This window comes from Piliocolobus tephrosceles, chromosome 4 (genome assembly GCF_002776525.5).
Source record: "Piliocolobus tephrosceles isolate RC106 chromosome 4, ASM277652v3, whole genome shotgun sequence".
NCBI classification, from domain to species: domain Eukaryota; kingdom Metazoa; phylum Chordata; class Mammalia; order Primates; family Cercopithecidae; genus Piliocolobus; species Piliocolobus tephrosceles.
This window is the reverse complement of record NC_045437.1, coordinates 56,675,491-56,689,200: the sequence shown is the minus strand read 5'-3', so window position 1 is coordinate 56,689,200 and position 13,710 is coordinate 56,675,491. Positions and strand designations below refer to the sequence as shown.

Sequence of the window (13,710 nt, the reverse complement as noted above, 5' to 3'; positions counted from 1 at the left end):
TAATTGAACTTAGTAGTATATGTCATCAAAAGGGGAATACATATATGCTATGTGGCCTTATAATTTGCTTTGAATTATATTGACATTTGAATTACTTCTTAGGTGAGGAGGTATTTGGTGATTTATTTGGTTTCCTTTTTGTGTTCATTAAATTATAGATATTATGTTTTACAGATTGACTTTTTATCCCTTTTGTTTTCTTCCAAAATACTTACTGTGTAATACATTGAATCAACCTCCCTAAGACAGTAATTCAGCAAACTAGAATTTTATATCAAAACTTTTCTTCTTCTTCCATCTGTGTTCTTGATTCATTAAAAATATTATCAAAAATTCTTAAATACGTTGAAAAGATAACAAAAAACTCCTTTGCCATCATCCCAACATTATCCTTTTTCCTTTCCTGTATCTAAGAAGCAGTAACAGTTTTTTTCTGTTTGTGTCCAGATACATTTTTGTGTATACCATATACAGATATCTAGATATTTTAAAAAATTCTTTGACATGTGGAATTGTTATACACACTTCTGCACCTTTTAAATTTGTTTGAAAATTTAAAATTCTGTGTCAAATCCTCCCATCGTTTGTGTGTGTGTGTGTGTGGTGAGGGAATGGACAGATTCTCGCTCTGTCATGTAGTTTGGAGTGCAGTGATGGGATCATAGCTCACTGACTGTGGCTTTGAACTCTAGGGCTCAAGCGATCCTCCTGCCTCAGTCTCCTGAGTAGCTGAGACTACAAGCAGGCAACACCATACTTGGCTAACTTTTAAATATTTTTCAAGAACAGAGTCTTGCCATGTTGCCCAGGCTGGTCTCCCAACTCCTGGCCTCCAGCAGCCCTCCCGCCTTGGCCTCCCAGTGAGTTGGGATGACAGGTGTGAGCCATGGCGTTCAGCCCCTAAAATCTTTTTTAATGGCTTTTCAATATTCTTGAATCTGAAGTTCCATAATTTAATTACTTTACCGACGAACATTTAGGATAGGTTCGTTTTAGATTATTTAGGTGAAAGCATCTATAGAATTTAAAATACCAAGGTTAATATATCATCTGTAGTGACAGGGAGAGGAAAATAGATATTTCTTATATGTGCAATCTCTTAAAATGAACAGATGTATGTAGCCTTGGCATATACATTTTTTTAACTGCCAATAGGCAATTGAATAGTATTTTTTAATTTTTCCTTTCCAATTATAAACAGAACTAACTTTGTTTTACTATTGCTTGACCTTCCTAAAAATATGATTCATTTTTTTTAATTGGTTTCAGGGCTTTTTATATGATAGGTAATTTTTTGGTGGGGGATGGGACATTAGAGTGTCTTATTGTAAGTTTTATTTATACTTCCCATAGGGATTAGGAGCAGACAGCAAGAACCTGTACCCTTTCCTGCTCCCAGTTATTCAACTGAGTACAGATGTTTCCCAGCCTCCACATGTTTATCTTCTGGAAGATGGTTTAGAATTATGGTAAGAGGAAAAACTTAATACCGTGGATCTTATTTTATTCGTGACCTTTCCTACTCTCATGCCAATGAAGTTAAGGTCATGTAATAGAGCTTTGAAAACAAAAAGTGTAAACTCTGTTTCTTCAAACTGGGCCATATATCTCCTTTTTTTTGGCAGCTGTCACTCAGTGTAGGATTACAGTAGACAAAGTTAAAGGTGGACATTTCAGTAGGAACTCAGCTGCATTTCATCTTTTGGAATTTGTCATGTAAAATGGGGTCGTGGTAACTTTTCCAAAAAGTTATTGACTTACAATTTCCAGTCTGTTAAATGAGATGTTTGGGGGGTATTAAGGTCCTCTTACTACTTAACCAAGTATTGAGATATTATACCTCAGCTCCAGATACTAATGCTACTTATAGTCTTAACTTACTGTTTTACTGAGTAAATTAGTAGTGTGTATTATTAAGAGGTTAAAAAGAATGCCCTACTTCTGTGGCAGCTCAGTGCTACAAAGGCTTATTGACTGCCCACGGTGTGTAAGCAGCTATGCTGGAAAATCCTTTTGCTTTATTAAGCTCACTGTACTGTTGGCAACAGTTTTTTCCAGAGACAATCTTTCAGTAATACATGAAAAGTTTCAAAATCCCATTATGTAAATTGATAGTGCAGTTAAAGAAAGCAAATCATAGAAATCAACCATAAAAGAAATGAACATTTGTTTCTCTTCATCCCTGCCTCCCTCCCTTTGGAACTTGCTTCCTTCCTTCTATTGTTTTTCTTAGATGTCTAGAATTTAACATTTTGGTTCTTAGAAATTACCTTTGATGCAAATTATAAATAATGATCTATATCATTGAATGACTTTAAAACTTTACTAAGTAGATACTTATTAATTAGTGGTTTGCATTCCTCAGAAAGGTATTGTTCAAACTGAAATGGCATCTATATGGTTTGGTTGTAAATTAGCCTGTTGTTGAAATATTTTATATTCAAACATTTATATTTGTATAAGGATGGATTACTTTAGATCAGAGGTTGGCATACTTGTACTGGACACGACCAGATATTAAATATTTTAGGCTTTCTAAGTGACACAGTCTTTGTTGCAGCTATTCGACTCTACTGTCAGTGTCAAAACCGTCATAGACAATACATAAACAAGTAGGTATGGCTGTGTGCCAGGTAAACATCATTTATAGAAATAAGTACGTGGGTGGATTTAGCCCATGAGCTGTAGTTTGCCAACCTCTGCCCTAGATTGTAAGATAAAATATTAATTCCTGGCAGATAAATAATTTTTATAAATATGTAAATACTATATGATGTTGAATGTTAGAAAAAAATCCAATATTAAAGAGATTAGACTCAGAGTTATCAGTATTGCTGACAATATATTAATGTGTTTATTAAAATGTAGATATTTTCAAGGGATTACATTAAAAAGTAGTAGTAAGAATGCACTGCTTTGTTAATGGTAATGTTTTTTCCTAGCGTTTAGTTACATGCTAATGAAAATAAATTATTAGGAGAAAATTTTTTTAATTACCTGATTTGTTAATAGTTGAGTTTCTTTAAAGAGAGAAAATACATGAAGAAACTCCTTCTTCATGAATTTTTCTTGATGGGTTAGAGTTTATATTTGAAATCAGGCAAACATAGGTGCCATTCCCAGTGATACTATTGCATTATATATGTAATTTGAATAAGTTAATCATCATTGGTGAACCACAGTTTCCTTATCTGTAAAATGAAGGAAACCCTTACATGATTGTTGTGGATATGAGATAATGTTTGCTGAAGTGGTTGGCACTTTGGATATGGCATTCAATGCCTGAAAATAATTCAAGATTGCCTGGGAAGCGAAGGACAGATAGACAACATTCTGCCCAGGGCAGAATTCTAATGAACTTGTAACATTTTGAGGACACGAGGAGCCATCTACAAAGACAGAGAAGAGCTGTGTACTTACATAGTAGGAAAACCAAGCCAAGAGAGGCTAATACTTCCTAGAAGAGGGGAGAGTGGTCCACTTTGTCAAATGTTGCTGATTTTCCTAGTAAGATTGGTATAGAGATGTGAATTTGGCCACATGAATATGTTAGGAGGGTTTTCACCGGAGTGGTAAGAACATAAATTAGAATTGGAATAGACTGAAGAATGAATTGAAGGTAAGTCCGTACAGACTATACACACTGATAACTTGTTTGCGAGCTTTTGCTATTAAGAGGAGCGTAGAAATGGGGCAACAGCTGGGTAGTGTGGGAAATGTTAAGATCTAGAGGAATGGATGAGGCTGGATTGAGAGAGTGGGATAAGTGAAGGAGGCAAACGGGTGGGATTCAGAGCTCAAGTGGAGGGGTTGAATTTTGGTAGCAGCTGAGATACTTCATCCATTTTAACTGGAGGCAGAAGGTGGTTTTCCAAATTTTGTAGTGGAATGAGATAGGAAGGTGTTCCATCCAGTGGCTTCTATTATCTTGACAAAATATGAAGCATTGTCGTTAGTGGTGAGTAATGGGCTGAATTAGGAGTTTGTACAAGATGTGAGAGGTCCGTAGTGAGAGAAGGTATGAAGTAGTTATTTAGAGAATGGGAATTTGAATTTATTAGGGATGAAACCAGTACCACTCGATATTTGGGCTCACGAATATAAAGTGAAACTCTCAGACTGATTATGTGATTTATCTCCCACTATGGCTTTTTATTTTCCTCTTGCTCCATCTCACAAGAGATTTGTCAGTTACTAGTCTTCAAAAACAACCTTTGGCCTTGGTTCTCTTTGTTGTATATCTGTTTCCTATTTATTAATATCTGTTCTTATGTTTATTATCTTATTCTGCTTGCTTTAGGTTTATGGGCTTGTTGTCATTTGATCTCCATTCTAAGAAAATCAGCTCATCAACTTTTAGCCTTTCTTCTATCATAATATAAACATTTAATACAATAAATTATTTGTATACAGAATTTGAACAAAAGACTTTGTATAGCTTTTTTTTATTTTTATTTTTAAGATAATTGGATGAGGTAGTAATGAATACTGGTAAGCAGTCAGCAGTATCAGCTATATCTTATTAAATGTAATATGATCATTTTTAAAAATGAAACAAATTTGATTGCTTTTTGTCATTTACTCAAAAGATCATCTCTTTCTCTTAAGAAAAAAGCCTTTCTTTTAAAAGAACCTTGACTTCCTAGGATAAACTTGACTTGGTGGGGAATTCCACTATTAATGCATATTATAAACATTTTTCTAATACTTTATCTATTTTTTCCTCTATTAATGAGCTGGATCTATGATCTACATTTTGTGATTCTTTTTGATTTTATATCAGTGCTATGTTTAACAATTAAAAAATGGTTTTCATTGCACTGGAATGATTTTTGTGATATGTACCAATCTATTCTTTATATGTTTGAACAATTAATTAATAAAAGGAACTGGAAATAGACCAATGTTGGGGGCCAGGGTTTCTTTACAGTTATGATAGCATCATCAGGTTATTCTTTAGTTTTTAATTTTTATAGCCAATATTAGATTTTGAATAGGCTTTCCCCTCCTTTCGTCGCTGCTGTTTTTGACAATCAAAACAATCCTTGTTTTGAGGGTTGGGGGATGTGAATAGATGGACCAACCACACACTTCTGTGATAACCCACCATGGATATATATTATGTCATGGTTTGTGGTCAGATTAGTTTGTAATTGGCCTTTGTTACACTAAACCTTCCATGTACACATATTATATTATGGATTGTTTCATAACTGCTAATGTGGTCAGATTGGCTTGTAATCGACTTTATTGTACTAAGTTCATATTTATTAAGCATTTAGCATAAGTTTTACTAATTTATTAGCCTAGTTTCCCATCGAAGAACACATCAATTACGTGTGGCAGAGGGACATATCAAGAAAATCAGAAAAACAAAATAACTTTTTTACCTGTTTGACCAATTTGTAATCGTTATAGTTTTGGTTTATTGTTATAATTTCATTATTATGGATACTTTAGTATATACAGTTGTGTCTTTCTATCAACAGGAGATTCGTTCCAGGACTACCACATATACAAAAAAATCATGCATACTACAGTCCCGCAGTCAGCTCTGCGGAACCTGTGTATATGTGTATGTGAAAAGTCAGCCCTCCATGTACTTTGGTTTTGCATCCTGTGAATACTATATTTTTAATCTTGCATTTGGTTGAAAAAGTCTGGGTATAAGTGGACCCACTCAGTGTAAAGTTACTTTACACTTTTGCTTTCCTTACTACTTTCCTTACTTTTTTTCCTTACTTTCCTTACTACTTTTGCTATGTATGTAGAAATACTACATAATTTGTAGACAGGTTTTTATTTTGAGGCATTTGGTTAATTCTTTCTTAATTTTTATAACTTACTGATTATACACTTTCTTCATTTAAATGAGACCTTTTAAAATATTTAAGTCATATGTTAATGGCTTTAATGGGCGTGGAAAGTGATTTAATCATCTGTTTTTCCTTTCTAGGTTAGTAACTTTGGAAAACAGCCCATGTATCACACCAGAGTTGCTGCGTATATTTCAGAATATGTCACCACTTCTTGGTATGTGTTAAAGCATAAACTTACTAATGTTTTTTAATGCAACCATAATTTGAAGGCATTGAAACAATTTATATATATATATATATATATATAAGTTCAACTTTTAGTTTAGATTCAGGGGATATATGTACAGGTTTGTTACATGGATATATTGCATGATGTTTAGGTTTGGGGTCCAGTTGATTCTGTCATCCAGTTAGTGAACATAGTACCTAATAGTTTTTTAACCTTTGAGTTCCTCCCTCTGCCTTCTAGTAGTCCGCAGTATCTATTTTTGCCATGATGATGTCCATGAGTACTCAGTGTTTAGCTTCCATTTATAAATGACAATATACATACTTTCCATTTTTATTTAATCCCTGATATTGACAAATAAGTCAGTTGGTGGTGTTTGTTTTGTTTTGAGACAAGGTCTTGCTCTGCTGCCCAGGCTGGAGTACAGTGGCATGGCATCTACTGCAGCTTCAAACTCCTGGACTGAAGCAACTCCTCTAGCTTCCTGAGTAGCTAGAGCTACAGGCACACACCACCACATCTGGCTATTTTTTTTGGAGACAGAGTTTTGCTCTTGTTGCGCCGGCTGGAGTGGAATGGCTTGATCTCGGCTCATGGCAGCCTCCACCTCCCGGGTTCAAACTATTCTCCTGCCTCAGCCTCCTGAGTAGCTATGATTACAGGCCTACATCACCACACCCAGCTAATTTTGTATTTTAGTAGAGACGGGGTTTCACCATGTTGGCCAGGCTGGTCTCGAACTCGTGACCTGGTGATCTGCCTGCCTTGGCCTCCCAAAGTGCTGGGATTGTCAGAGGCAAAAAATGTTCCTGAGGTATAATGAATGACACACTGGAAAAATAGACTCACTCTTTGAAAATACCAGCAAATGTGGACTAAAAACAATTGTTACTGATTAAAAAATCATTTTCTTGCCTTATTTGTTGCATGACCATGGTGGTTAGATAATGTGATTAGTTCTTCACATTTTCTCCTAAATTTTTTGTTGCTCTTTTCAAATAACAATCAAGGTAACCGTTTGTTTTCCAATAAAGAGCCATTTGTTGTTTGTTATCTAGAGTCCCCATAAAAGGAAAAACTTACCAAAGATGAAGTCAGTGGCAATAGCTGTTGATCTACTAGGAAAAATTTTTTCCTTCAGTCATCATAGAGAAAGAGAATAGGGTTCTTTGGTGAAGGCCTTTTTAGTTCTCTTCTACCTAGTTTTGAGACTGCATACCATCCTGCTTTAGGCAATCCACAGGCTTCTTTATATTTGACCTAGGATTAGACACCTCAGCCAGACCTTTTACCAACTTTGTCATAAACAACATTTAGCTGCTTCCACATATGTGTGATTTCACACATTGGTATCTTTTCACCGTTTTCCACCTCAAATTCAGCATGCTTAGTCTCCACAATGCTCATTTCCCTAAGAGTGGTGGGAGAGGGATTGGTAATCAAGAATAAGAGATTTAAATAGAAAGCATATGACTTACTTTACTATAACTGTATGACACTATTTTTAGTGTAGCTTTAGGTAAGTGCTCTAGTGTAGTGGTTTTTTGTTGTTGTTGGTGGTGGTGGTGGTGGTGGGTTTTTTTTGTTTTTTGTTTTTGTTTTGTTTTTTGTTTTTGCTTTTTGTTTTTTTGTTTTTTTGGTTTATTTGCTTTGTGTGTGTGTTTTTTTTTTGTTTTGTTTTTGAGACAGAAGCTTGCTCTGTCACCCAGGCTAGAGTGCAGTGGCTCAATCTCAGCTCAGTGCAACCTCCACCTCCCAGGTTCAAGCAGTTCTCCTGCCTCAGCCTTCCCGAGTTGCTGGGACTACAGGCATGCGCCACCATGCCCAGCTAATTTTTGTATTTTTAGTAGTGAAAGGGTTTCACCATGTTGCCCAGGCGCTCTCAAACTCCTGGCCTAATGTGATCCGCCTGCCTTGGCATCCCAGCGTGCTGGGATTACAGGCATGAGCCACTGTGTCCATCCTCTAGTGTAGTTTTAACGATAGAAAGCTTTGTAGTTGATGCATATTTCTTACCAAATCAGTAAGGAGTTTTATGTGTTTGGAATAATACCTGGCACAGTATTATCCTACCATTGACTGGCTCTTCAGGATTTGTTACTTTACTGAATCAAGAACTAATGAAATTTCAACCTTTTGATAAAGGATATTCAATTTCAACTTTTTTAATTTTTAAAGATTTAAAAAGTTCTATTTTATAAATTTTCGATGAATATAGGTGATGTGGATGCTATTGGATTGTTTTCTACTTTTATTGTTCAAACTGGTATGTATATTTACATCAATAGTGAAGAAATTCTGTTTACAAATTACATTTGTTCATGTTTATTAGTACATCTTGACCTCAGTATTACTTTTATTTTTGTTTGAGTTTGACATACAGCTTTTTGTATGTTCGTTCCTCCCTCCCTCCCTTCCTTTTCTTTCTTTTCTTTTCTTTTTTTCTTTTTTCTTTCTTTTCTTTTCTTTTTTTTTCTTTTCTTTTCTTTTCGTCTTGCTCTCTCTCTCTCTTTCTCTTTCTTTCTTTCTTTCTTTCCTTTTTCTTTTTTCTTTTCCCCCTCCCCTCACCTCCCCTCCCCTCTGTTTCACTCTTGTTGCCCAGGCTGGAGTGCAATGGCATGATCTTGGCTCATCGCTGCCTCCATCTCCCGAGTTCAAGAGATTCTCCTGCCTCAGCCTCCCGACGTAGCTGAGATTACAGGCATGTGCCACCACCCTGGCTAATTTTTTTGTATTTTTAGTAGAGGTGGGGTTTCTCCATGTTAGTCAGGCTGGTCTTGAACTCCCGACCTCAGGTGATCCACCCACCTTGGCCTCCCAAAGTACTGGGATTACAGGTGTGAGCCACTGTGCCCAGCCGTACATTCTTTCATATAAGTTTAAAAATTTATTTTTAAGTACAACCAGAATATTTAATCTTTTAAGAGTATAAACCAAAATGAATACTGTTTTTGTATCAGATAAATTCTCTTATTAGAACAATGCTTTTAAACTATCTATTTAATGAGTATGCTGGGTATTATATTTTTCTAAGCAGAAATGAAGCCACTGGGCTAATTGCAGTGGCTCATGCCTGTAATCAGGTAGATTGCTTGAGGGCAGGAGTTTGAGACCAGCGTGGGTGACATAGCAAGACCTCATGTCTATAGGAAATAAAAGTTAGCCGGCCTTGGTGGCCCATGCTTGTGGTTCTAGCTGCTCAGGAGGCTGAAGCAAGAGGATCAAGGCTGCAGTGGTTGCAATGAGCCGTTACTCTGCTCTTGGATTCCAGCTTGGGCAACAGAGCAAGACACTTTCTCTTAAAAAAAGAAAGGAAGAAAGAAAGAAAGCCACTGGCAGAAAGTTTCCTACTTTAAAACATATAAAGCCAACATTATAGAACACTTTAAGATGTTTAAGTTACTGGTTTTTTTAGGATGTGTTAAGTATGAATATATTCAAAGCTAAGATTCATTTTATGTCCTTTTCCCTACATGTAAATAGAATCTGATAAATTTTAAGCAGAACCAGAGGCTGTAACTAGAAGTAATTCTATTGATTTAGTTCTAATGGCTTTTTTTCTTTAAATCTATGTTATGGTGTTAATTTACTTAGTATTCTCATTACTTGAAAGATCAGCATATGACTGGCTCGTCCTAGTTATTGCGAATGCGACACTGATGTTCCTTTAAGTGTAAACTTTTTCAGCTGGTAACTTTCTGTCAAATTTGGAAAGGATGAAGTAGATTTCTCTAGATTCTGTATAACATAATGTAATAATTCACTCCCTGTCCTCTTTACAGAAATTTAAAGAAATATATAAAATGTAAAATAAAAAGTATAGGAGCAAAATTATAAATAAAAGCAAATAGGAGTAGATTATAAAATAACATCACACTAAAGATATGAATCATATATGCCCAGTGCATAACTAAATACTTTGATAGGTTATATACAGGTTTACCTTAGAGCTCTGTAGCGGTCTATGAAAAGAAAAACTAATCACTTAAATCAGGGATTTTCAGTCTTGGCTCTGTTGACATTTGGGTCAGGTAATTTCTTTGTTGTGGGGGACTTTCCTGTGTATTGAAGGATGTTTAATAGTATCCTCAGCTTCTACCTGCTTGATGATAGCAATGACAAAAATGTTTCTAGACATTACCAAATGTCCTGTAGGGGACAAAATTGCCCCTGGCTGCGAACCCTAGACATAAATTACTCAGTATCTGGAAGTAAATACATATCTATTGCATGATTGAAGTATAACTTCTTGGTATTAGGACTAGACAACTTTTCTTCAGAGTCTCACTAGGGACTTGTGGATGTAATGAACAGTATCCAGTACCTTAAAACAGATCAATTTGTTAATTTTAGGGCTATGTGTAATATCAGTATTTGTTTATTTATTCATTTGATGATGATAACATGTCCAAGAAAATTTTGTCAGTGCCATCCTGGGCATGGCAGAGGCATGGAAGGCAGTGAGAAGTGACCTAATTTGTATAGAATGGTCCAGGAATAGTTTTTAAATATCTGTAGGAAGAGATAAGCTCTTTTCTTTTTATATCAAGTCTTCTTAAATGTTGGGGTTTTTTTAACATTGATTTTAATAAAATTATACTTGGCAATGATTTCAAAATTATATTCCCTGATATGCCTGGAACGAAGCCATTCTCAGTTCTCTCTTAAATATAGACCCTTGGCCCTACTTTTCATGGCGATGGCCAGAGAGTCTGCTGTTCATTGTTGGTCTACAAAACAAGAATGCACAATTGTAGGCTTTCTCCTTGAGGAGAAAAGGATAATGTGAATTTTTCATAATGATAGCTTTATCTAATATAAAGGACCCCTTTATTCTGAGATTTTTATCTTCTGTTGTAAAAAGATACTTAGATGACAGCTTTTGGTTTTTTTATATCTTTTAGATTAGTAACTAGTAATAAGTTTATCATTTCCTGTCCCCTTCTTATCCTCATTTTTTAAAACTGTCAGATCCTAAAGTTTAGGAACTAATGCCTTTAAAGACATTTTGAGACAGGGTAGGGTTGTCATTCTTTTGTGAAAATAAATGGAAAATTCACATCTGAATAGAATGTCTTCTTTCAATAGTATGTGATAGATAAGAACATAGGGGTTTATCTTTTGCCAGAAATTGAGAAAAAACCATTTGTCTTATTGTGAGTGAATATAATTTCTAAAATACTTGCAGCAAAGAATAGCAGGTTTTAGGCATCGATGGTATTTTGGGGTCATATTTTAATCTGTATAATTTTATACGTACAGCCTATATTCTTTTATATTATTAAGTAGTGAAACATGTAAAATAGCACAGTGTCAACCTTTGATTATATTCAGTTTTAGCAAGTAGTTTCTACTCTGCATTTGCAAAGGAATAGCTAAAAAGTATATCCTTTTCTGATAAAAGCTGAAAGATTTAAAATATCTAAACTTAATATAATTTTTTTGGAGGGTGATCAGGACTCTGTTGAGAAGTCATATCATGTATTTAGTGCAAGTGCAGTAACACCCAGTAAATATTCACTGAGTGAACCCATTTAAGTAGATGTCAAAATATGATGGTAAAATGATTCGGTTTCATGTAGTTTGCCACGCTAGCAGTAAAAATTTATTTTGAAATGAAAGGTTGGGTCAAATGGTTAGGTATTTTTTTTCTGAAAGGAAAAAATATGGGGAGCTTGGCTTTTTTATGAATGTTTCACCTAGTGAAAAGCAAATGAGATAGCATTAAGCTTTGGGTTGATACCAGTATTCATTCATTCATTCATTCATTCATTGAGACGGGGTCTCACTCTTTTGCCCACCCTAGAGTTCAGTGGCATAATCATTGCTGACTGTACCCTTTAAGTCCTAGTGATGTCAGTTTTTAGATATCTATAGATACTAGTAGTCTGAATAGTGCTCGGAAGAGATTTCTAGAGTATGCGAATTAGTTTTAAATAACTGTGAATCACTTCATTTAAACTAATTTTGAGCAGTGAATTAATTTGTTTTTTGTTTGTTTGACATTTATTGTTTTGGCAGAACTAAGTTCAGAAAATCTTAGAACTTGCTTTAAGATCATCAATGGTTATATCTTTTTATCATCAACGGAATTTTTACAGGTATGTTGGAGTAGTTTTGCATTATATGAAATTACATAATTATTATTTTGATTATTTCTTATTTGAAATCAGGGTGCCTTTTCAAACTTTTAAGATTGGTCTTAAAAGACCAAGAGAAACATTGACTGTGAGCATTTCCCATTGCAGGGCAGATGTGCTGCATGCAGTTCCTTTCTTACTTAATGCAGAAAATGTGCTATGTTAACAAATTTTTATATTCCTATAAAAATCAGTGTATCGATAATCTATATTTTTATTTGGCATAATCTTTTTTCTTTAACTTTTCCTAAGAGTTCCAATTGAAATTTGATATGCTTAGACCATTAGTGTATAATTCTGAAGTGCATTATAATGAATCCCAAATGAAATTGTATGCCTTTTTGATATTACAGATATATTCTTACATATATTGACTTTTAATTGAATTTCAGACATATGCAGTAGGTCTATGCCAGTCGTTTTGTGAACTTTTAAAGGAAATTACTACAGAAGGTCAAGTTCAGGTGCTCAAGGTATTGTAATCATTTTAAATGAATATATTTGTGAGTTTTTCATTTATATTTTATAAATGGGTGTGGACTTTCATTTGGGTGTGGATGGTTCACAAGAAGGACAAGAGTTGATAGAGTTCTAGACAGGCTATTTTAGCAGTTTTCAGTTGGTTTAATACCTGTGGACCAGAGATCTCAAATCTGAAGATTCATACACTTTCAACAGGCAACAGATCAACTGGACATCTTATGAAAATTCAATTCTGGATTTCTAACAAGGTCTGAACTGATTGGGATGTTGCCTATCTTGAGACCTCACTTTGGGTAGTAAGGATTTAAAAACTCTTGCAAATTATGCAGTGATGTAATATCTGATACTTCTCATTCTTTCATTTTGTTAGTCTGCTGTTGGGACAAAGTTTTCACTTTATAATTTGGTGGCTTTAATTTGAGTTAGCTATCAAAATTAGAGTACCATGTTTGTTGAGATTGTGTAACTATGAACCAACAGTCTCTACGTTATATATTATCTTTATATATTATACCTGTCTTAAAGATATAAATAGTATTCAATGTATGTATTTACATATAAACATAAACGTATGTAGAAACACATTAAAATATCTTTATGTATGGACTTTGAGAGAAGGTATAACTGTTAAAAGTACCCTTATTTGGGTGCAGCAAACCAACACAGCACATGTATACATACGTGTCAAACCTGCACGTTGTACACATGTATCCTAGAACCTAAAGTAAAATAAATAAATAAATATAAAATTGATTCAAAATAAAAAGAAAAGTACCCCTATTTTTAGTGTTGAGTTTCTCGGCTATGTTCTAAGATATGAGAACTGAATTTCTATCACAACAAAGTAGCATTATGGTGTGAAAATCGTGGCATTGCATTAGAGCCTAAAAATGATTTCACTTCCTCCCAGTGAAATGAAAGAGGTTACCCAAAGAGGTTTGCTGTAAAAAGTACACTTAAGTAATCACAATAACTGTAAGCAAGGATCCAAAGTGTACTTTAGGATCTAATTGGGTAAAAGTTTGCGCATATAATGAAG

The 13,710-nt window shown here is 34.7% G+C and overlaps 1 protein-coding gene across 2 annotated transcripts in view; it reads left to right on the top strand.

The window, feature by feature from the left end:
- Window positions 1–13,710, top strand: part of IPO11 (importin 11) — a 226,822-nt gene that overhangs the window by 116,896 nt on the left and 96,216 nt on the right. For both annotated transcript variants that reach the window (XM_026455698.1, XM_026455705.1), the window contains 4 exons: window positions 1,354–1,469; window positions 5,957–6,033; window positions 12,070–12,149; window positions 12,581–12,661. In XM_026455698.1, the coding sequence (XP_026311483.1) occupies window positions 1,354–1,469; window positions 5,957–6,033; window positions 12,070–12,149; window positions 12,581–12,661 (354 nt within the window). The remainder of the gene's footprint in view (window positions 1–1,353; window positions 1,470–5,956; window positions 6,034–12,069; window positions 12,150–12,580; window positions 12,662–13,710) is intronic.